Below are 24659 nucleotides of genomic sequence, written 5' to 3'. Positions count from 1 at the left end.
TATCTAGCTCATTTGGAAGGAAGAGGAAGAAGATCACTGGATGCCAAAGAGTTTAAGAAGCACATGAGTGTTACCCACGTCCAAGAATTTACTGGGCCTGCAGAATCTTCTTATACTTTACTGAGGAGAATGCTTTCAAAGGCTTTGTTTTACCAGGGAGGTGGGAGACGATATTTGTGCCCTGCTGGAGGACAACCTTATGCCCCAATCCACAGCTAGTATGGCCCTGCTGTAGCAGTGAAAGTTACTAATGCTTCGGACTTCTTTGCTTAGGGGTCTTTCCAGGCTGGCAGAGGTGACGTCGAAAATCAGCCAGTCATAGGTGTGACATGCCGTCATGGGTTGTTTGAACATGCCATCAACTATTTTAAGTTTCCAATGGAGGCCAGGGATGTCCAGGCTAGAGCAATCGCACTGCAGGATTTCCCAGAGAGCATGGGGTTATTGATGGACCTCATGCAGCCTTTGAGCTCCTCTGGGGGAAAAGTGGGCTCCATATAAACAGGAAGGGTTATTGTTTCATTAAGTGACGACACTTCTTAATTGGCTGTAATACGCTTTGGGACATCCTGAGGTCTTGAAAGGTGCTATATAAATGCAAGTTCTTTCTATATAAATGCAAGTTCTTTCTTATAATGTCTAGACTATGCCTTTTCTGAACAATTTTATTTTAAATGTTGAGAGTTTTCCTCCATAAGTGAAATATTCTTGCATTGTGATACCTAGATTAAATAAAATGCATTTGGTTTCATTTTAAAGGTGCATTCTGGATTGGATTTCAACAACAATTGATTAGTTTGCACCCTGTCACTAATTTTTCTTTTTGTTTTATGCGGGTGATGTCACAGTATTGAATACTTGAGGGAGTGAAGGATAACTTTGGGGACTGTGTCTCAGCATATTCCTTCAGTTTATACATTCAACAAGTTATAAGTCTGTATGAGTTCCTGACCTACCATGCCAAGGGTCTATTCATATTTAAATTTTTCCTTATTAGGAAAAACAATAGTATTGCAGTATTCTGACACAGACACAAGGGGCTGAATGGCCTCCTTCTGTGCTGTAAATGCCTCTGGTTCAATTATTATTTCTGTTAGTGTAATTTTGCTTCCAATGGACACAAAAATATGAGGTCCCAATCATGGTGCAAGAAGCCCATATTTTGAATGGTTTTAATCCCTCCAGTGCATTGAAGTACCATCCTGTGACCAAAAACTGAATTATAAAATCACTTTCAGCAATAGCATCAAAAAACAATTGTATTAGATTTGAAACAAATGCAAATCAGCTCTGCCACAAGAATACAAAATCAGAGCTATTGTGTTTTGTGTAGTCATTTTGTTAAATTTCCCCTATGCGTTTAAGACTCAAAATAGGTTGCAATCCCTGCTCATTAAATATAATTACTGCAGAAGTAGGGTTCTCAGTGCACACAGAGAACTGCAATAAAATAAAGTTAAGCAGCTCCTCGCAATTATTTACCAAGGCCTATAATATTACACTGTGGGCAACGGTACCCTGTTGGTGAAGCTTGTTGTGGAGAGTGATGGACAACTGGGTCTTGTCCACAGCCTTCTACCCAGCGAGTTGCCCATCTCGGCAGAGCCATTGGGAGAGGGATTGATTGGAGGCTGTGGAAGCCACAAAGAGAGAGGAAGGAACAGTTGAGAGTTTGAGCTGCTCGAAGTGGCTCTTGCCCTCCTCCTTGCAGCTAATTGCAGACCAGCATTGATAGACAGTAAGGGCAGGTTGCCTACCCAACCCGCTGGAGGAAAAAATAGCAAAGTAAAGATAGGGTTGCAATACGGAGTTGTTACTTAGACGTTTGCAGGCGATACATCGACTGACGCATTGCCAATAAAGCGTGAAGAACAGCCTCTCAATGCAGGATGAGTAAGGAGTACACATCCAACCTTGTTGGAGCTGTCAAATCTTTTAAATGGATTATAATTAATTTCATGTTATTCTGGGACTTGCACATTAGAATGTAGCACCCACTGCACACTTCACTGAGGTGAATAGGAAAGTATGAACAAAGACTGTAATACTGTTGAGGGCAGTCTGCTGGATATTAAATGAAGGAATAATAACATGTACACAGACAGCACACATTAGACATCAGAGACATCAGGATATTAATTTAAGACAGCAAGGGGAATCTTTTTAGTGTTGTGAAAATTTTCAGGGAAAAAATACTCGCACTGAAGCCAGCATAATACCATGTCAAGTTGATGTTGGAGTGAAGCATCACAGAATCTACCTGTGATTGAGTAAGATAATATAATTCCCCCACTCCCATATTTCAGTGTGACACAGTATGAAGCTCACTCCTCCTTGTGAGCGTCATGCCAGGATTAAACTGCAGAATGAAGTGGAGTGCGTGTTCAATTTGTGATATCCTTGCATCTACTAAAGGTGACGGAAACTGTAATTCTGCATGTCATGGGACAAAAATTCAATTATCTTTTCTGGCAGTAAGCATAGGACCAGACAGTTGAAGTAATATTAATTCCTTCTTAAAAAATTTACTAGCAGTGCCTTTTCAAATCAGTGCTATAGAATTATGGCTGTGTGTCTGCGAGGAAGTCATCTCGCTCATTGTCAAAACATTAAGGGGCCATTTTTCCACAATGAGCTGGAATACCGAATCACATAAAAAAGCAGCAACTTGATGCCAAGACAGTTGGGAATATCTTTCAGGGTCTGGGTCAGAGATATGGAACTGGTTTGTTTTGAGAATGGTGATGTAATGTCTCTGAAGATATGTTAGTTTATGATGTCAGGCCAAGTTTGATGTGTCACATTAAAACCACTAAGTTTATTGCCATGGTGCATTGACACTGTCCCAGCATCTTTATAGGCACAAGTTGTAAGAACTCTGCACTGACGTTGATAGAGGAGGGTTGGATCCAAAAATTCAGTGCTTGGTTCACTCATTGATGAACTACGTTAGCACCACATAACACAACACTGACACCAGTTAAAAAAAGCACAGTACTAATAAAACGATGCTCAGGTAATGAGGAGCTGGAATTAACCCGCAGTGATATTCCTCTTCACTTCATGTTTACATGTTGGCATGCTGTTGTATGTTTGTTCACGTGGCCCATCTGGATATATACACTCATGCGCTCTATCTGTTGAACTTATTGGGGCACAAATCGCTCCTGAAATAATGGAGAGCTCAACAAGTTAGTGACGAATTGAAGGAGCAAGTTCCAGCGTTCGCACATGTGCAGTGAAACGCGGAAATCGGGAACTTGCTCCTAGTGGTTCGTCGGCGATATGACAGCTTCGAATTAAAGGGACATCGCACGCTGCAATCAGAGAAATCATTGAAAAAGTGCCAACTTGCTTATCTGCCCAGCTGGAAAGTAACTAAGTACACCACCAAACAGGTACGCTTAAAAATCTCAGGTCTAAACTAGGTTTTAACAGCGGGGTAAGTCTTAATGACTGCCAAACAACTAAAAAATAACTTTTAAAAATGTGGAGTTTCTTTACTCCTTATTTTAATAGTTTTTGGTAATTAAAATTTTTTAAATTAAAAACTTAAAATGTTTTTTTACTTTTCCCTTCTGTTTCTTTAATTTAATTCAATTATTTCTTTGGCTTTTTATAAAAAGAAATTAAATTTTTTATTTACATTGACATACAGAATACTAATTTAAATGAATGAAGTCTGCTTGCCTGCTGGAGCAATGCAGCCTGAATCTGTGGGTGTGACTTCTCTTCCTGACAGATTTTGTGGGCGTGTCTTCATTCCTCACAGACTTTTCCAGCCGCACGGCAACTCACGTTGCTCAGAGGCTGGGTTGATAGCGAACAATTTTTTAAAAGTTTGAATTCAAGCAATTCGATGCCACCGAGCCCACCGTAAGTAAATTCATTAATTTAATTTTCAGGAACGTCGGTGAGTGTTGCCTCGCCGCTCTGCGTGATTTCTACGTACTGCGAAAGTAAAAAAAAAAGCATACAATGTTTTTGGTCAACAGTTTGAAGAAAGTATTGAATGTGAGGTGAAAAAACCCCACAAATTCAAAAACAAGATGATCAGCAGGATGCACTGTGCTCACAAGGTCTTTTCAAAATGTAATTATTTACAACCTGCCATCTGGTTAATCCACTATGGCATCAGAAAGCATTTTAAACACATCCTCACAACAAATCTTTTTGGAAATATCACAAAAGGATGTACTCTGACTTCTGGTTTACACTGCAGACTGCAACACAATTAAGGGGCAGAGCAGATTAATCTTTGCTTTTGCCAAACCAAGCTGCGATCCTACTGCATTACTTGCATAACACAATGACAGAGATTACAGGATGTGGATACTGGAAAGCGATACTTGGAATGTTTTCAAAAAATTATTTAAGACCGTGAGATGAGTGAATAAGATCCAAGATGATGCCATGTGAGCAATACGTTTTAGAAACGTTTTACTGAAAAACCAAGTTAATGGGTCAAAGCCATTAGCAGGACACTACACGGCTGTGAGTAACATAGGAACAGGAGTAGGTAATTCAGCCCCTCGAGCCTATTCCGCCATTCAATGAGATAATGGCTGATCTGTACCCTAACTCCATTTACCTGCCGTGGCTCCATATCCCTTAATACCCTTGGCTAGCAAAAATCTATCAATCTCAGATTTAAAATTATTAATTGAGCTAACATCTACTGCTTTTTGTAGGAGAGAGTTCCACACTTCTACTACCCTTTGTGTGAAGAAGTGTTTCCTAACTTCTCTCCTGAATGGCCTGGCTCTGATTTTAAGGTTATGTTCTCTTAGACTCTCCCAACAGCAGTAAAAGTTTCTCTCCGCCCTATCAGTTCCTTTCAAAATCCTAACAACCTTAATCAAATCATCCCTTAACCTTCTATATTCAAGGGAATACATGCCTAGTTTATGTAATCTCTCATAATTTAACCCTTGGCGTCCTGCTAACATTCTGGTGAATCTGCGCTGCACTCCTTCCAAGGCCAATAGATCCTTTTTAAGGTGCAGTGCCCAGAACTGTACACAGTACTCCAGATGTGGTCTAACCAAAGCTTTGTATAGCTGTAGCAAAACTTCCTCCCCTTTATATTCTAGACCTCTAGTTATAAAGGCTAGCATTCCATTAGCCTTTTTGATTACTTTTTGTACCTAACCATTTGTGTACATGAACCCCTAAATCTCTTTGGAGATCCACTGTTCCTAACTTTTCACCATTTTAAAAATTACTCTGATCTTTCCTTTTTTGGTCCAAAATTGATGACCTCCCAAGTACCTGCAATGAAATCCATCTACCACAGTTTTGCCCACTCACTTAATCTATCAATGTCCCTTTGTAATTTTATGTTCCCTTCTACACTACTTACTATGCCACCTATCCTTGTGTCAGCGGCAAACTTGGATATATGGCTCTCTATTGTGTTATCTAAGTCATTAATAAATATAGCTAATAGTTGAGGCCGCAGCACAGATCCTTGTGGGACACCACTAGTCACTTCCTTCCAATTCGAATACATACCCATTATCCCTACTCTCTGTCTTCTACCGCCTAACTAATCTCCTAACCAGGTCAATAATTTGCCTTCAATTCCATGAGCTTCAATTTTAGCTCACAGTCTCTTAGGTGGAACCTTATTGAATGCCTTCTGGAAGTCCATATAAACTACATCCATAAACAATCCCCTGTCTACTACTTTAGTTACTTCCTCAAAAAGTACAATTATGTTTGTTAGACATGACCTACCCTTTACAAATCCATTTTGGCTCGCTCTAATCAGCTCAAATTTCTCCAAGTGATCAGTCACACTGTCTTTAATTTTAGATTCCACAACTTCCCCATAACAGATGTTAGACTAACAGGTCTATAATTTCCTGGTTTCTCTCTCTCACCTTTCTTAAATAATGGAGTTACATTTGCAGTTTTCCAATCTAAAGGGACAATTCCTGAATTGAGAGCATTTTGGAAGATTATGGCTGAAGGATCTGCAATTTCCTCACCTATTTCCTCTAAAACCTGTGAGTGGAAACTATCAGGTCCTGGGGATTTGTTAGTCTTTAGTGCCATTATTTTTTCTAATACTGTGCTTAGGTTAACTTTAGTGAGTTTCAGTCCTTGATTCATTATTAGTTTCCCTGGAATGTCAGGTATATTATCCTCTTTCTCTACTGTGAAGACTGACACAAAGTAATTATTCAACAAGTCTGCCAATTGCTTATTTTCATTTGTAATATTACCTACATCTGTTTTTAAAGGGCCCACATTACCCTAGACTACCCTTTTTCTTCTTATATAATTGTACAATCTTTTTGTATTAATCTTGATATCTCTTGCAAGTTTCTTTTTGCATTCCCTTTTTGCAGCTCTTACTATCTTTTTGTCTTCCTTTGCTGTTCTTTATATCTCTCCCAGTCCCCTGGATCTACACTATTCTTTGCACTTTTGTATGCTCTTTCCTTTAGTTTTATGTTATCTCTCACCTCTTTTGTCGACCATGGTTGTTTTATTTGGTAAGTAGAGCTCTTGTCCCTTAGGGGTATATACTGCTCCTGTATTAAGCTCAATTCTTTTTTGAACACCTCCCACTGTTCATCTGTAGTTTTACCTGATAACAGTTTTGACCAGTTTGCTGTCGTCAATCCTGTTAGTTAACCTTACCAAAATCTAGAATCTTAATAACATTGTTATGTTTCTCCTTTTCAAATCTAACATTGAATTCGATCATATTATGATCACTGTTAGATAAATGTTCCCTTACTGTTAGATTGTTAACTAAGTCTGGCTCATTACCCATGGCTAAATCTAGTATGGCCTGCTCTCTTGTTGGTTCTAGAACATATTGCTCCAGAAAACTGCTTTGAATGCATCCAAGAAATCACTACCTTTCTGACTTGAGCTACTGTGCTCTTCCCAATCTATATGAAAATTAAAATCTCCCATTAAAACAACTCTGCTTTTGCTACAAGCCTCTCTAATCTCTGAATTGATATTTTCTGCCACTTCATTATAGTTTTAAGTCCTCTCTTATTCCTCAAATCTAACCAGAGTCTATGCTGATTGCTTTCCCTTATCTATATTCTGTCTTACTAATGTTGTAATGGTATCTTTAATCAGTAAGGCTACCCCTCCTCCTCGACCAGTTTCCCTATCCTTTCTAAAGACCTTATAACCTGGAATATTTAACTCCCAATCATGACCAGTTTGCAGCCATGTCTCAGTAATGGCCACCATCTCATACCCTCTAAGCTGTATTGGAGGCCCCAAATCACTCAATTTATTTCTTAAACTCCATGCGTTTGTACATAAAACTCTTATTTGAGTAAGCGACCCTAACCTGTCCTTTTGCCCTTCTCTCACCGTTTAACTTAACTCGTTTCTTATTTGGCACTCCTGCTGTAATTACTTTCGTTATTTTAGTATTCTCTTCACCTGGAGTATCTATAGCCTGTTTGTGACCTAAACTCTGTTCTTGTCCCTTTCTTTTTATTTTTAAACTATAATTGTTACTACTGTTACTGACTGAGCCCTCCAACCCCATTTTTTAGTTTAAAGTCCTTTTTACCACCCTATTTATAGTTTCCTCTAGGACCTTGGTTCCCAGCCTAGTTCAGGTGGTGCCGCCCAACAGTTCAGCTCCCTCCAGCCCCAGTACTGGTGCCAGCGTCCCAAGAAACAGAATCCCTCCTTCCCACACCACTCCTTTAGCTACGTACTCACCTCCCTGATGTGCTTCTCCCTATGCCAATTAGCAAGTGGCTTGGGTAATAATCCTGAGATTACTACCCTTGACAATCTGCTTTTTAATTTAGCTCCTAACTCCTGATACTCCCTTAGCAGGACCTCCTCCCTGTTCTTCTCTATGTTGTTGGTTCCGACATGGACCATGACAACTAGATCTTCCCCCTCTCTTTCCAGCCGCATCGAGCTATCCCTTACCCTGGCACCAGGTAGGCATCACACCCTTCTGACTCTCAATCGTGCAGAGGATGCTATCTATCCCCCTAATTATTGAATCCTCTATTCTACTCCTGCCCCCCCAACTTTGGACGGTCCTCCGCTTCACGATGCCTAGGTCAGCACTGTCTCAAGGTAAAGACATTTCCTGCAGATGTGGCAATCTGAGACAGTTGTGGGGTTCAAAACCCCTTTAACAAAAGATATTTGAAGGAAAGGGTTAACCGTGCCCCTTTTAAACCAAAGCATTTGAAAACCTGCAAACACAGTAATGCAGTAAACTGTGTTCTCGCAAATCCTGTTTTCCATCACTGATGTTGATGGCGTTGGAGAAGTATGAGTTTCGGGATCGAAGACATTGTACTGTGGATAGATATCTAGATTATTAAATAAATAAGGATTGATGAGGGTAGTGCAGTGGATGTTGTCTACGTGGATTTTAGTAAGGCATTTGACAAGGTCCCACGTGGCAGACTGGTCAGAAAGGTAAAAGCCCCTGGATTACTGGGAAATGTAGCGAATTGGATCCAAAATTGGCTCAGTAACAGGAAACAAAAGGTAAAAGTCGATGGATGTCTTTGTGAATGGAAATCCGTTTCCAGTGGTGTGCCACAGGGCTCAGTGTTGGGTCCCTCGCTGTTTGTGGTATATATTAATGATTTGGACTTGAGTATAGGGGACATGATAGGCAATTTTGCAGACGACACAAAAATTGGCCATGTAGTTAATAGTGGAGAGGATAGCTGTAGACTCCAAGAACATATCAATGGGTTGGTGGAGTGGGTGGAAAAGTGGCAAATGGAGTTCAACCCGGAGAAGTGTGAGGTAATGCACTTCGGGAGGGCAAACAGTAAAAAGGAATACGGAGTAAACGGGAATATATTGAGAGGGGTAGAGGAAGTGAGAGACCTTGGAGTGCATGTGCACAGGTCCCTGAAGGTGGCAGTACAGGTAGATAAGGTTGTGAAGAAGGCATATGGAATGCTGTCCGTTATTAGCCGAGGTATAGAATACAAAAGCTGGGATCTGTATAAAACACTGGTAAGGCCACAACGGGAGTATTGTGCGCAGTTCTGGTCACCACATTACAGGAAGGACGTAATTGCTCTGGAGAGAGTGCAGAGAAGATTTACAAGAATGTTGCCAGAGCTTGAAAATTGCATCTATGAGGAGAGATTGGATAGGCTGGGGTTGTTTTCCTTGGAGCAGAGGAGGCTGAGGGGTGACTTGATTGAGGTGTACAAAATTATTAGGGGCCCAGATAGAGTAGACAGGAAGTACCTGTTTCCCCTAGCGGAGAGTTCAAGAACTAGAGGACAGAGATTTAAGCTGATTGGCGGAAGGATTAGAGGGGACATGAGGAAAAACTTTTTTACCCAGAGGGTGGTGGGTGTATGGAATTCGCTGCCCGAATTGGTGGTAGAGGCAGGGACCCTCAACTCTTTTAAAAAGTACCTGGACCTGCACCTAAAGTGCTGTAAGCTGCAGGGCTATGGACTGGGTGCTGGAAGGTGAGATTAGAATGGGCACCCAGTTGTTCTTCGAGCCGGCGTGGACACGATGGGCCGAATGGCCCCCTTCTGTGCTTATCTTTTCTATGGTTCTATGGTTCTATTAAGTGTATAAATGGGAATTTATAGAGGAAAGACATGAATGGTTTGATTTTGCTTCATGAACGCTTGTATGAATTATAACATCATTAAATAATTACTATTGATTAATGAAACTACTGTGAGTGAGGGTGATTTTCTTTACTTGACTATTTGTCCAGTTCCAAGAATGACAGGAAGTCAGGATTTCCCTACGCAGTCTCACTGTTCACATATTCCCACATATTATGATCCCGACACAGCCTGCACTGCTATTTCTAGTTTTTATTTATTTAATTGTTAGTAGTAATTTAATTCTAGATTTAATAGAATTACTTGAGATCTAGATTATATTTAGTAGATGGATTTAGCTTGATTTCAGATTAATTTGTAATTAATTCATTTTTTGGTTTAATTACCTCTTTTTAAATACTTAAATTTGATAGATTAGTTTATAGTTAAAATTTAGATTGTGTAAGTAAATTAGATACTTCTACTTATCTTAAATTCCTCTGGTTCCGCCACTCCTCCCGCTCTGCGCTAATTTTGACATCTCCTTTGACGTCACTTACTTTGAAGAGAGCACAAAAAAAGGTAAATTCGGTGGTGCTAACATTGGGATTTTAAAGCTTTCAGCTTCTGGGTAGAAGGAGGCATTGAGGGAGATGAGATGTCCAGGAACCATGTTACATGGTCCATGTGATCTCCTCGGCTGGTTTCAATCATCTGAGGGGGTTGGACAGGAATTACTTGGAAAACATGCCACTTTAATTAAGAGAAAGAAAAACCAATGGTCTGCATGTATATAAGCAGGCGTTCTCAACATGCTGAGGTAGTTCATCCTGCTTCCCATTGCCATCCCCTTCTCCTATATCCAGATTAATGTAATATGCCAAAACCAGTAGCTGGATCACTACAAAGGGATTTTAATCAGTTGCCAGACATTTGTCCATCAGTTAGCAGCCTTTATAAATCCATCTTCATGCAGGGCATATTTACAGAGCTAGAATCATAGAATGATACAGCACAGAAGGAGGCCATTCGGCCCATCGTGCCTTGGAAAGAGCTATCCAATTAGTTTGGCAGTCTTTGAAAGAGCTATCCAATTAGTTCCAACTCCCCTGCCCTTTCCCTATAGCACTGCACATTTTTTCCCTTCAAGTATATATCCAATTCCCTTTTGAAAGTTACTATTGAATCTGCTTCCACCACCCTTTCAGGCAGTGCATTCCAGATCATAACAACACTCTAGACGGAGCTAAGCGATTCCACAACCAACGGATCAGATCAAAGCTCTGCAGTCCTGCCACATCCAGTCGTGAATGGTGGTGGACAATTAAACAACTAACGGGAGGAGGAGGCTCTGCAAACATCCCCATCCTCAATGATGGTGGAGTCCAGCATGTGAGAGCAAAAGACAAGGCTGAAGCGTTTGCAACCATCTTCAGCCAGAAGTGCCGAGTGGATGATCCATCTCAGCCTCCTCCCGATATCCCCACCATCACGGAAGCCAGTCTTCGGCCAATTCGATTCACTCCACGTGATATCAAGAAACGGCTGAGTGCACTGGATACAGCAAAGGCTATGGGCCCCGACAACATCCCAGCTGTAGTGCTGAAGACTTGTGCTCCAGAACTAGCTGCGCCTCTAGCCAAGCTGTTCCAGTACAGTTACAACACTGGCATCTACCCGACAATGTGGAAAATTGCCCAGGTATGTCCTGTCCACAAAAAGCAGGACAAATCCAATCCGGCCAATTACCGCCCCATCAGTCTACTCTCAATCATCAGCAAAGTGATGGAAGGTGTCGTCGACAGTGCTATCAAGCGGCACTTACTCACCAATAACCTGCTCACCGATGCTCAGTTTGGGTTCCACCAGGACCACTCGGCTCCAGACCTCATTACAGCGTTGGTCCAAACATGGACAAAAGAGCTGAATTCCAGAGGTGAGGTGAGAGTGACTGCCCTTGACATCAAGGCAGCATTTGACCGAGTGTGGCACCAAGGAGCCCTAGTAAAATTGAAGTCAATGGGAATCAGGGGGAAAACTCTCCAGTGGCTGGAGTCATACCTAGCACAAAGGAAGATGGTAGTGGTTGTTGGAGGCCAATCTTCTCAGCCCCAGGACATTGCTGCAGGAGTTCCTCAGGGCAGTGTCCTCGGCCCAACCATCTTCAGCTGCTTCATCAATGACCTTCGCTCCATCATAAGGTCAGAAATGGGGATGTTGGCTGATGACTGCACAGTGTTCAGTTCCATTCGCAACCCCTCAAATAATGAAGCAGTCCGAGCCCGCATGCAGCAAGACCTGGACAACATCCAGGCTTGGGCTCATAAGTGGCAAGTAACATTTGCGCCAGACAAGTGCCAGGCAATGACCATCTCCAACAAGAGAGAGTCTAACCACCTCCCCTTGACATTCAACGGCATTACCATCGCTGAATCCCCCACCATCAACATCCTGGGGGTCACCATTGACCAGAAACTTAACTGGACCAGCCATATAAATACTGTGGCTACGAGAGCAGGTCGGAGGCTGGGTATTCTGTGGCGAGTGACTCACCTCCTGACTCCCCAAAGCCTTTCCACCATCTACAAGGCACAAGTCAGGAGTGTGATGGAATACTCACCACTTGCTTGGATGAGTGCAGCTCCAACAACACTCAAAAAGCTGGACACCATCCAAGATAAAGCAGCCTGCTTGATTGGCACCCCATCCACCACCCTAAACATTCACTCCCTTCACCACCGGCGCACTGTGGCTGCAGTGTGCACCATCCACAGGATGCACTGCAGCAACTTGCCAAGGCTTCTTCGACAGCACCTCCCAAACCCGCGACCTCTACCACCTAGAAGGACAAGAGCAGCAGGCACATGGGAACAACACCACCTGCACGTTCCCCTCCAAGTCACACACCATCCCGACTTGGAAATATATTGCCATTCCTTCATTGTCGCTGGGTCAAAATGCTGGAACTCCCTTCCTAACAGCACTGTGGGAGAACCGTCACCACACGGACTGCAGCGGTTCAAGAAGGCGGCTCACCACCACCTTCTCAAGGACAATTAGGGATGGGCAATAAATGCTGGCCTCGCCAGCGACTCCCACATCCCATGAACGAATAAAAAAAAAATCTCATCTCGTCTCTGGGTGAACACCCAGCAATCTATCAGCTCCTTTTCTGTTCCTTAACTCTAACCAAATCGATTCAGTTTTTGAGCCCTCTAATATATTGTCCCTCTGTACAACTGTAATATTATCCTGGATCAATACTGCCACCCCCGCCCCCTCCACCTTGCTTTTTTCCTTCCCTATCCTTCCGAATATAGTGTAGCCTGGAATGTTTAGTTCCCATTCCTGCCCATGTTTAAGCCAGGTCTCTGTTATAGTCACTATATCATAACCCCATGTGGCAACTTGCCCCTGTAGCTCGTCAACCTTATTTGTAACACTCCTCTCATTAACATGGATGTATTCTAACATCATGCTGGTCGGCTTTACTTTTATCCTTCATCTAATTCCTGCTCTTTCTGCACTGTTCTTTGTTCTGTTGCTGTTTGTCCCTCCTAATTTTCTAGGCATCGTGTCTGTCCTCTCTGTTGCTATGTCCTGGTACCCATCCCCCTGCCAAATTAGTTGAAACCCTCCCCCACAACATTAGTTAACCTCTCCACGAGGACATTGGTCCCAGCCCTGTTCCGGTGCAACCCGTCCGGCTTGTATAGATCCCTCCTGCCCCTAAACTGGTCCCAATGCCCCAGGAATCTGAAGCCCTCCCTCCTGCACCACTTCTCCAGTCATGCATTCACCTGCACTATCTTTATGTTTCTGTACTCACTTGAACATGGCAGTGGGAGTAATCCAGAGATTACGACCTTTGAGGTCCTGCATCCCCAGGTCTCTGTTCCTGCACCCCCTTTAAAATTGTACCATTTAGTTTATATTGCCTCTCCTCATTCTTCCTACCAAAGTGCATCACTTCACACTTTTCTGTGTTAAATTTAATCTGCCATGTGACTGCCCATTTCACCAGTCTATGTCCTCCTGATGTCTGTTGCTATTCTCCTCACTGTTTATTACATTTTCGAGTTTCATGTCATCTGCAAACTTTGAAATTATACCCTGGATACCCAAGTCCAGGTCATTAATATATATAAAAAAGAGCAGTGGTCCTAATACCGACTCCTGGGGAACACCACTGTATATTTCCCTCCAGTCTGAAAAACAACCATTCACCACTACTCTCTGCTTTCTGTCCCTTAGCCAATTTTGTATCCCCACTGCCACTGTCCCTTTAATCCCATGGGCTTCAATTTTGCTAATCGGTCTATTATGCGATACTTTATCAAATGCTTTTTGAAAGTTCATGTACACATCAACTGCACTACACTCATCAACCCTCACCGTGACTTCATCAAAGAGCTCACTCAAGTTAGCCAAGCATGATTTTCTTTTAACAAATCTGGGCTAGCTATCATTTATTAACCCATATTTTTCCAAGTGGCAATTAATTTTGTCTTGGATATATTGTCACCAACGTTAGGCTGACTGGCCTGTCGTTGGGTTTTAACGCCTCTCCCCTTTTTTTGAACAGGAGTGTAAGATTTCCAATCCTCCAGTCCTCTGGCACCACTTCCATACGTAAGGAGGCTTGGAAGATTGTGGCCAGAGCCTTTGCAATTTCTACCCTCAGTAACTTAGGATGCATTGCATTGGTCCGGGTGACTTTTCAACTTTGAGCGCTGCCAACCTTTTAACTAACTCCTCTTTTTGTATTTTTATCCTATCCAATTTCTTTACTACCTCTTCCTTTTCGGTGACATTGACAGCATCCTTTTCTTTAGTGAAGACAGATGCAAAGTACTCATTTAGTAGCTCCGCCATTGCCCTCTGCCTCCATTGGAGGATATCATTTTTGGTTCCTAATTGGCCCCACTCTTCCTTTGACTATCCTTTTACTATTTATATGTTTATCAAAGACTTGTGTTCCCTTTCATGTTATCTGCTCGATTTGCCCCTCTTATTTCCTTTTTCAGTTCTCCTCTGTACTTTTTGTATTCGGCTTGGTTCTTGACTGAATTATGAACCTGACATTTATCATAAGCCTCCTTTCTCTGTCTTATTTTAATCTCTATATCTTTAGTCATCCAGGGAGCTCTAACTTTGGATGCTCTTCCTTTTTCCCTTGTGGGAATGTGTCTAGTCTGTACCCAAACTATCTTCTCTTTAAAGGCCTTCCATTGCTTATTTACTGTTTTACTTGACAATCTTTGATTCCAATCCACCTGGGCCAGATCCCCTTTCAACTTACTGAAATCAGCCCTCCTCCAATTGAGTATTTTCAATTTTAAGTAAGAGGCCTGCAAATCAAGGACCGACACACCTTAACCATTTCTTCCTCCTTTTCTTCCTCCTCCTCCTGTGTCAATGCTTGATCCTGTATTCTTTTCTCTGAATGGTGGGATCATGTATTTATACAGCAGACATGGATAATTCTGGTACCTTATCAGGGCTCACAATGAAGAAAGCAAATCAAGTTACTAACTTCTCTGTCTTGAAGCATACAGGGTGTGTAACTGGCGGACTAGTTTATGACACTTATCTTACTGGTGACTGCAGCCATAATAACATGTAAAAGAAGTCTGGAAATAGCAGCACTGAATTACGGCTTCAAGGAAATTAGTTTTGCAACCGGAAAAGTGAACTCAAACATGTTGCTTCACTCTTGAGATTTGAGTTACATTTTGTTCTGATGGACTGACAAAAACTGAAAATTAGGTCAAATTAAACTCCGGTAAAGGGATTTAATTTGTTTTATTTGTACAGCCTTGGTTCCACAGTTTCTGGTTTTGTCTGAAACCTTTTGGAGCTGGGTTATTGCAGTGAACTGAGGCATTGATCCGCATTGTCAACTTGAGGCAGGGGATTGGCAGCTATTTCTCTGGCTATTAAGAGCTCATTAAATGAAATGAATTCTGGAACACATTTTGCACAGTGCAGGAAATGAGGTTTTAGGTTAACAGTCAAAGCATTCAGTTAGGGCAGTTCAACTTCACTGCATTCTAAAGTTAGTACCCGTACCTCAAAATCAGATGTTTTGTTCCTTCATAAATCTGTACTTGTGACTTTCCTCTGCCTCTCCTGACCTGATGTTGTGAAAAATGGAATGAGCAAGTCACCCAGTAAAGGGTGCTCTTCTATTTGATTCTCTATGTAGAACAATGTAAGCCAAGATTACCATGACGGGAGAAATTCTAATTGTATGGTGTCTGCCTCTGGCTTGTACTGTACATTTCAGTGAGAACGTTGCATTTTCTGAAAGAGATTGGGAATTTTTGACATCAATTTGGCCCTCTGCATTAATTTGGGGATATAGACTCACAATGTACACCTGGGCGCACAAGTGTCATTTTGGCCTTGTACTATTAGTGAGGCAATTCAAATGAGTTCCGGGCATGGATTGGCTACAGTTACAGCCATTAATGGAAGATATCCCCTGCAGCTCAAGTTACAGCCTCCAAATTAGCCTACTGGAAAGTGTTCTTTTTACATCAAAGTCTCTCTCCAGGTCAGTGCCTGGACTCTTGTCTCTGTGTCGAACAGAGCAAACTTTCTTTTAAAGATTGCCCACTGTGAATCTGAAATCTGACTGTGGAAGGTGCAAATATTAACCGGTAACTTGGGAGCAATTCTCAGAAGAAAATGAACTGATAGCTTTGCTTGTGCACAATCCTACTTATTTTGAGTGTGGTTTTGGGGGGAGAGTGGGAAATTAAGTGACTGGTTTGTCCCTTAGTCAGATGATTATACAGAGATGCTTTGCTGCTCCTTGAAAATAGGCCAATCTTGAAAACAATTGCAGATATAGATCACAACGTGTGAGAGCCATAGACAGAAAGAGTGAACAACGTACAAAGACTGGATGATACACAGAAAGAGAGGAAGGCAGGATGCATTGCAGACAAGCTGAACAACAACACATTGCATTCATATAGCACCTTTAATGCAGTAAAACGTTTCAAGGAGCAAAACCAGACAAAACTTGGCACTGAGCCACATGAGATGTTAGGACAAGTGACCAAAAACATGGTCAATGAGGTAGGTTTTAAGGAGCATCTTAAAGGAGGAGAGAGAGGCAGAGAGGTTTAGGGGGGGAATTCCAGGGCTTAGGGCCAAGACAGCTGAAGGCATGCCCGCCAGTGGTGGGGGCGAAGGAAATTGTGGATGTGCAAGAGGCCAGAATTGGAGAAGCGCAGAAATCTCGGAGGGTTGTAGGGCTGGAGGAAGTTACAGAGATAGGGAGGGGCGGAAATCATGGAGGGATTTGAACACAAGGCTGAGGTTTTTCTCAAATTTAAAATGATCATTTTTTTGCTCATGAGCAATGCCACACGAGGTTAACTAGCTTACATTATATGTTGTAGAACTGTTTCTATTCACAAAAAAAATCAAACCATTAATTGCAAACCCTTGTATGTGGCACAAAACACCTTAAAGGGGCACTGTCATCCTGCCAAGGGTAAGAGTTGAACAATTACGTTTACAGTTAATTGCCAATAAAAATAGCATTGTTCTTAGGGTACATTGATCTTTTCCAAAATGTAGTCTTGAATATTGTTTTTGATGACATTGTATTATTAAGGTTTGGAAAAACTTTTCTTAGCACACAGTGAATTAAATTGTTTTTTTCCTCCTTTAAAGAAAGAACTTACATTTATATAGTGCCTTTCACAACCTCAGGACAGCTCAAAGCGCTCTTTACACCCAATTAGGTACTTTTGAAGTGTAGTCGCTGTTGTAATATAGGAAACCAGGAAGACACCACTTCACTCTTGTGCTTTCTGGAAACTTGAATGGGTTAGGATGCGGCAAAACTAGCAATTAAACGGCCAAATGGAAAGCTCCCTCAACGATACTGCGTTTCTAGCTAAGCAACCACTTAACCAGCACAGATAGTGTTCAATGGGACAATCCAGTTGTGAAGTATAATTTCTGGTCAAAATGGAGGAATAATACAGAAGCAAGAAAGCCTGATTTACAACGAAACTCTGCAGGTGATGGTGGATAGCATGCGAGTGTGGCAAAATGCTGTTTATTGTATGGAAGGACAGCCCACAGCAGGCAGATGGTACAGTAGGGGTGGAAGGCAGCTGATGAACCTGGAAGGATATCTAGAAGAAGGGATCTGACCTGAAAAAATAAAATGCAAATGGTAGGAATAAGGATGAATGAGCACAAACAGAGGCAGCTGTATATGTAGAAAACTATGCAAATCAAAGTAAGTTTCAGGTGTTAGATGTGCTTGCTTGAGTGGCTTAGTAAATTTATCCTGAAGTGATCCAGTTACTTGTTGCAGGAACTGATGAAAATTCTTGAGAACACGTGGAGTGGCCACAGAAAGGAAACGTAGAAAGATATAGATGAGAAAGTTGGGGCTAACCTCCTGTGGCATTGCTCATGAACAAAACAAATTGTTGTCTCCTGACTCTCGTTCTTTCTGCCTTTTCCCCCTCTTTCTATGTGTCCTTCAGTCTCTGTGTTGTTTACTCTTTTTGCTCTCTTTCTCATTTTTTCTTTGGCTCTAACAATGTAAGAACATTAGGAACAGGAGTAGGCCATTCAGCCCCCTAAAGTCTGTTCCGCCGTTCAATTACATCATGGCTAATCTGTACCTCGACTCCATTTTCTTGCCTTGGCACAATATCCTTTGCTACCCTAACTTAACAAAAATCTAGTAATCTCAGTCTTGAGAGCTCCACTTGGCCCCTAGCATCCTCAGCCTATTGGGGCAGAGAATTCCACATTTCATAGTAAGTACAGCACAGGAGGAGGCCATTCAGCCCATCATGCCTGTGCAGGCTCTTTGAAAGAACTATCCAATCAGTCCCATTCCACTGCTCTTTCCCCATAGCCCTGCAAATGTTTTTCCCTTCAAATATTTATCCAATTTCTACCAGCCTTTGTGTAAAAAAGTAAAAGTGCAGTCTGTCTGTTGGGGAATTGAAACCAGGGATTCCCGTGTGACAGGCAGGGATGCTGACCACAATGCTACCAATGAATACGCACTTCAAATTACGGCAGCGGTGGGATCTATATCTCTGCAATTGATTTTTGCACTCTTTGGGGGTAATTTTAACCCCTAAGAATGGGTGGGCTGCGGGAGGGTGGGCAGTTAGTCAAAATTGTGGATTTTAGCAGCGGGCTCGCAACCCGGGTCCAATTCGCCCACTCTGGGTTTAACCCAGGCGTGTTTAGATGCACGCGCGCAGCTGAAACCCAAAAGTCACGTCCCCACTTAATACCGGCAGGCGTGTTGTTAAAGGGGCAATTTACCTCACTGAATAGTTGAGGTGATTATTTTTTTGTGGATTCTAAATGTGAAACTAATTGAACCTTACCTGTGTGGGTTACCCATGCATTCTCAATCTCGCTAGTGAAACCAAGGCGAGATTCATGCAGGAGTTGATTTGGGCCTTTAAACCTATGATTGACACATCACAATCAAAGCTCAAGCATCTCAGTTTTCTAAGGCAAATGTTTGACTGAGAGTTCTCCTTGTGTTGAGACTGAGAGTTCTTTGTTGAGACTGAGAGTTCTTTGTTGAGACTGAGAGTTTTTTGTTGAGGCAGCTTTAGGAAGGGATTGGAGCCTCTCAAACTGACAAGATCAGGATGGGGACACAATGGATGTATTCCAGAGGACATCTGAGGAGGAGGAAAATGAACATCCACATCGTGCTGTGTTGGGATCTGCAGGTGCACAAGACAGAGGTGTGCAACTAGAACCTGGAGAACAGCAGAGAGGGGATGAACAGAGGGGTCGACGTCAAAGGAGGCACTACCCACGTGAGAGGGTATACGGGCAGAGGCTGAGCTTCCTGGACCTCTCTGAAGAGCAGTGTCTACGCAGGCTCAGATAGAGTCAGCAGGTGGTCGCAGATATCTGCAGCCACCTTGAGGAAGAGCTGGACCTGGTGGCCACGCATTGGCTATCGCAGTAGAAGTAATGACTGTCCTCAATTTCATTGCCTCTGGGTCCTTCCAGGGCACCACTGGTGACATCTCCAGGGTGTCTCAATCATCTGCACATAAATGTATAAGGCAGGTGATGGATGGGTTGTTTACGAGGGAGTCCGATTACGTGAACTTCCCCTGCGACAACATCAGCCAGAATGAGCTGGCAGTGGGTTTCGCCTCTCTGGCTGGCTTCCAATGGGTGCAGGACACAATCGATTGCACACATGTGGCAATCCAAAGACCACCACCTGAGCCAGGAGTCTTCATAAACCAAAAGGGCTATCACTCCATCAATGCACAGCTGGAGTATGACCACAGGAAGATTTCTGCAGGTGTGAGCCAGATTCCCTGGTAGCTGTTATGAGGCCTTCATTCTGCTCGACTCCAACATTCCAGACCTCTTCAAAACAGGAGACAGACTTAAGGGCTGGTTCATTAGAGACGAGGGATGCCCCCTGCAAACATGGCTCATGACACCTGTGAGGAACCCCACCAATGAGGCACAAGAGCGATACAACCAAAGCGACATGACTATCAGGTGTGTCAGTGAGCAAGTCATCGGCATGTTGAAGATGTGCTTCAGGTGCCTAGATAGGTCTGGAGGAGCCCTTCAGTACTCGCCAGCAAGGGTCTCCAGTATAATCATGATGTGCTGCGTCCTGCACAACATAGCGCAGCAGAGAGGTTTACAGGTGGAGGATGTCGAACGCGCTCATCAAGCATCCTCTGCTGCTGGCAACATTGAAGAAGAGGAAGAGGATGAGAGGGATGAGGAGTAGGAGGAGGAGGTGGAGGAAAATGAAAATGGGGCACCTATCGCCAGACTATCTACGCACATTGCTGCCCATGAGGCCCTCATATCTGACAGATTCTCACAATGAGAGTTGCAAAATAAAGCAATTTAGATACTCAGGCCACCTGGAACAATCACCACCACCACCACCACCACCCCCCAACCTCCCTTTGCACAAAACAGTTCTTCAACCACGCATACACCCACTGCACATTCACCCAATGGGTACCGTCATGTAATGGCATTCATGATGAAGCAAATGAAAGGTCGACTTGACATGCGGGACGAGTGGGCAAGACGTGGTAGTGGTGCTAATCAATAAATGTAATGTGCCAATATAAAAAAAAGGAGAATTAACATAACATTTATTTAAACACCCTTGTGCATACCCTTGGTGAACTACAATTGCTTTAACTTACACTTTCTACTACTTCTACGTGGTGCATCCCCTGTAGCTTCAGCAAAGTAGTGGCAGGCTGTTCAGATCCCTGCCTTGACCACTGACCTGCTCTCGGCCTACGGCCTCTGGGTTTTGGAGCCCGTGAGAGCCTCGCCAAAAACTGCTCTATCTGCACCTGTGCGGGGCAGACTCGGCCATCAGGAGAGGAGGCACCATTGTGGAAACTGATTGGGGGGCAACGGTTGAGATGTGGGAGCGCTTTGAATGGAGTTCCCACTTCCATGTCCCCTTTCGCCATCATCCCTCTCCTGGGCCAGCGGCACATTACTCCCACCACTCTGCTGGAGAGCACCTTGGTGCAGATCAGTGAAGCATTGTAAGGCCATGGATAAGGTATCTGTTAGTCTGTTTAAGGTTGCAGACATGTTGGCGTCCAAAGTCTGCATGGCCGTGGTCATGGCCTGCATGGACTCATTTAAGAGCCGTGGTTGAAGCTCAATGGAGGCAGTCACTCTCTTCATTGCAGACATTCTCACACTTACCTGTGCCACCTATCCACTAATGTTGGAGTTGGACTCCTCCATCCTCTCCACTATTGTGGAGAGTGTGTGTGGCACTTCTTTCAGCACATTGCAAAGGTGAATCTGTACCTCAATCATTCTCCTTCTCAATGATGGCTCCCGGGTTCAGCATCTGTGTCCAGCTGGGCAGAGCTTGGAGAGGAGTGCGCCCACCGATGCGGACTCTCCACAGCTGCCCCTGCCACCGGTGTCTGCTTGTGCTCACCTGTGAGTGGTGAATCACCGGTGACAACCCAATTATCTGGCTAAAATTACCCACTGAAGTGCGAGTATCTGTGCTGGTGCATGGCTGTATGTCCTGTGACGGTGCACCCTCAGAAGGAATGAGGTCCTCTGAGTAATTGATGTCTTCCATCTGGTCAAATTCTTCTTGAAATTGTGAAGGCCCTGGAAGACTACAGAAAGCGATACTAATTATTCATTGGCCAAGTGACAATTTTTCCAATCTCCATTCTGAGGTCTGTCTGTCAATGTTCAATCATTGATGAAATAAAATAATCATGTGTGTGAAAGATGTTAAAGTTCTGTCACCAGGCATCTGTGGGTTGCCAGTCTCTCCATCTCCGATGGATAGGCATACAATGGTGTGATTGATTTCCATGGCCTTCTCCTCTGCATCTGTCAGCTGGACTATTTGTGGTGGTCCGCCTTCAAGGGTCCTCTCCCTTGCTTTTTGCGCTTTTTTCTCCTACAAAGGGAGAATGAACAGATCTGGGAGTGACTGAAGGTGACGTATTCACCTGATGGATGCATTGCTTAGGGTGAGGCTGACTATGAAACAGATGCATCAAAAGGTGATTATCAGACAGATGCATCATATCGCATCAGGATTGGGGTGAGTGGTAGTGGTGGGTGAATAAATGGGGAGGTGAGGAAGTGCATAGAAAGTGAAGGATGGTTGATGCTGAAACTTAAGTGGGTGTGAGGAGTGATGTGATGGAGAAGGTGTGCCAACACAGGGTGAGAGGGGGGTGTACAAAATACAGGATGTAGGTGAATCAGATAATATACTCACTTTTCCTGACCTGGTTAGGTCCTTAAAACACTTCCTGCACTGCGGCCAAGACCTGGGCACCGTGTTCCTGCTGCTGACCTCCTCAACGATGTCTTCTTGGTAACAGAAGCAGGTTTCTTCCTCCGATCTCTTGGGTCGATGACCTCCCTTCTGTTTCTCACAGTACCCGGCAGTACTTCAAGTGACGTGTCCGAGAAACTGCGCTTCCATCACTTAACTTCCTCCTTTCTCCTCCAAAATCCATTTTTGCATTGGCAGTTTAAATAGTAGAGTTCAGATTGCATCATGCGCAGTATCCCCCACTGCACAGCTTGGAGACGTAAAACCAGGAAATAAAATTAATTGCCTTCAATTTAGTTGCGATTGCTAATCCTGACGCACTCACTTTACTTTCAGATTTCCCACCTGATTATCTACCCACCCGTTGAGTTCCCAGCTCCAGGTAAAAATCATGCCCTTTTTCCTTTCTGAAAGTCTCTCTTTCCTTCTGTCTCCTCTCTGTATGTCTTACACAAAGTTTAAACTCCCTAAGCCTCTCTGTCTCTCTACTTCTCTCTCTCCCTTTAAGATGCTCCTTAGTACCTACCTCTTTGACTAAGCTTTTGGTCACTTGTCCTAATATCTGCTTTTGTGGCTCGGTAGCTCCTGTGAAGCATCTTGGGACATTGTACTACGTTAAAGGAGCTATATAAATGCAAGTTGTTGTTGTTTGCATCTCCTTCTCGCTCTATGACTCCATCTCTCATGCAAATTGCCATGCATGAGTGCTCATTGCCAAGTGACTAATGAAGACCCCAGGCTACTAGTATTCCAAATTGCAGAGGACTGTATTCAAAGTTTAAGGATGCCTCCGGATCACTCAAATAAAGATGGGAGGAGAAGATGTGCACATTCAGATCGTGGCATTAGCTTTCAGATAGACATTGCCACAATCAAAGCACGCATCGATTAGTTTCAGTAAGTTCAACTAAAATATTGCAGAATTGGCTGTTGTACAAGATGGCATGTTTTTCCTGAAGAATCAAATAAATGTAGTATTGATTTTACACTGAGGTCGCTGTATGGATTGAAGTAATGTTGTAGGTTAAAACAAAAAGGCCAAACATTCTATTACTGTCTTACAGTAATTCTCATCCTATAATTTCTTTAAGAACACTTATGGATAGCTAATATTGATTATGACTGCCTCTGCTAAAAACAAAATGTAAATTCTTGTGCTAGGCCTTCAGTAGTATGAAATTGATGGGCAGGAAAAGACCAGCTGGTCCATCGAGCCTGTCCTACACCATCATGGCTAAACACGTCTTTCTTCCCCCTCACACCCACCCTCACCGACGTGTAATCTCCTGGGAGAGGCAAAAAAACAGAAAAAACCCCAGGGTCAATAAGGGAAAAATTATTATATCATTCCTCTTTGATCCCCTCAGGCGATCGAAACCAGTCCAGGAGATCACATGGACCAAGTGTTATCTATAAAGACACTTACCTTCTATATGATGCGATCTCTGCCCCAGTCAGGAACTGGTCCAGCTCCCTCTCGAAGGCAGAGAGTCAGCACCCACCGCACCAGCCGGCAATGTATCCCAGAGGCCCATAATTCTCTGGGAAAAGAAGAACCACGTGATATCCAGTCTATTCTTACTTTTCCATAGTTTAAGCTCATGTCCCCTGGTCCTCCCCAATCTGTTAAACTAAAATAATCTATCAATAGGGATGCTATTCAGCCCTTTAATTATTTTATAGATCTCTATCAGGTTACCTCTAAGTCTACGCTGCTCTAAAGTAAATAGACCAAGGTCTTTGAGTCTATCTGAGTAGCTGAGATTCTTTAAGCTAGGAATCATTCTTGTAGCTCTCCTCTGAACCTTTTCCAAGGCCATTATATCACCCACCATGTGGGGGGACCAAAACTGGGCACAGTACTCTAGAAGCGGTCTGACCAGTGACATGTATAGTATCAAAATGGTACCCTTTGATTTATATTGAATGGTTCAATTAATACAACCCAATACCCCTAGTTAGCTTTAGCTACAGTTTCTCTACATTGATCATGAACCTTTAGTGATCTGTGCACAATAACACCAAGATCTTTTTGTTGCTCAACCTCTTTCAGTATGATTCCCTGCAAATGATACGTGTATTCTGTGTTGGCCCAACCAACATGCATGACACTACATTTATCTAAATTAAACGCCATTTGCCAATGTGTGGCCCACTTCCCGAGCACATCTAAATCTTTTTGGATTTGATTGCACTTCTCAACCATCTTAACCCTTGCATATATTTTGGTGTCATCTCCAAACTTACTTACCATA

At 43.1% G+C, this 24659-nt stretch overlaps 1 protein-coding gene across 1 annotated transcript; it reads left to right on the top strand.

Moving 5' to 3' along the window:
- The first annotated feature begins 19544 nt into the window (after positions 1–19544).
- On the top strand, positions 19545–20334 carry LOC137333929 (putative nuclease HARBI1). The gene is made up of 2 exons (XM_067998285.1): positions 19545–19887; positions 19952–20334. Exons 1-2 carry the CDS (start codon positions 19545–19547, stop codon positions 20332–20334), a joined length of 726 nt encoding a protein of 241 aa, XP_067854386.1.
- Positions 20335–24659: the final 4325 nt, after the last annotated feature.

Source organism: Heptranchias perlo, chromosome 17 (genome assembly GCF_035084215.1).
Source record: "Heptranchias perlo isolate sHepPer1 chromosome 17, sHepPer1.hap1, whole genome shotgun sequence".
NCBI lineage: Eukaryota > Metazoa > Chordata > Chondrichthyes > Hexanchiformes > Hexanchidae > Heptranchias > Heptranchias perlo.
This window is presented reverse-complemented; position numbering and strand designations above follow the sequence as displayed.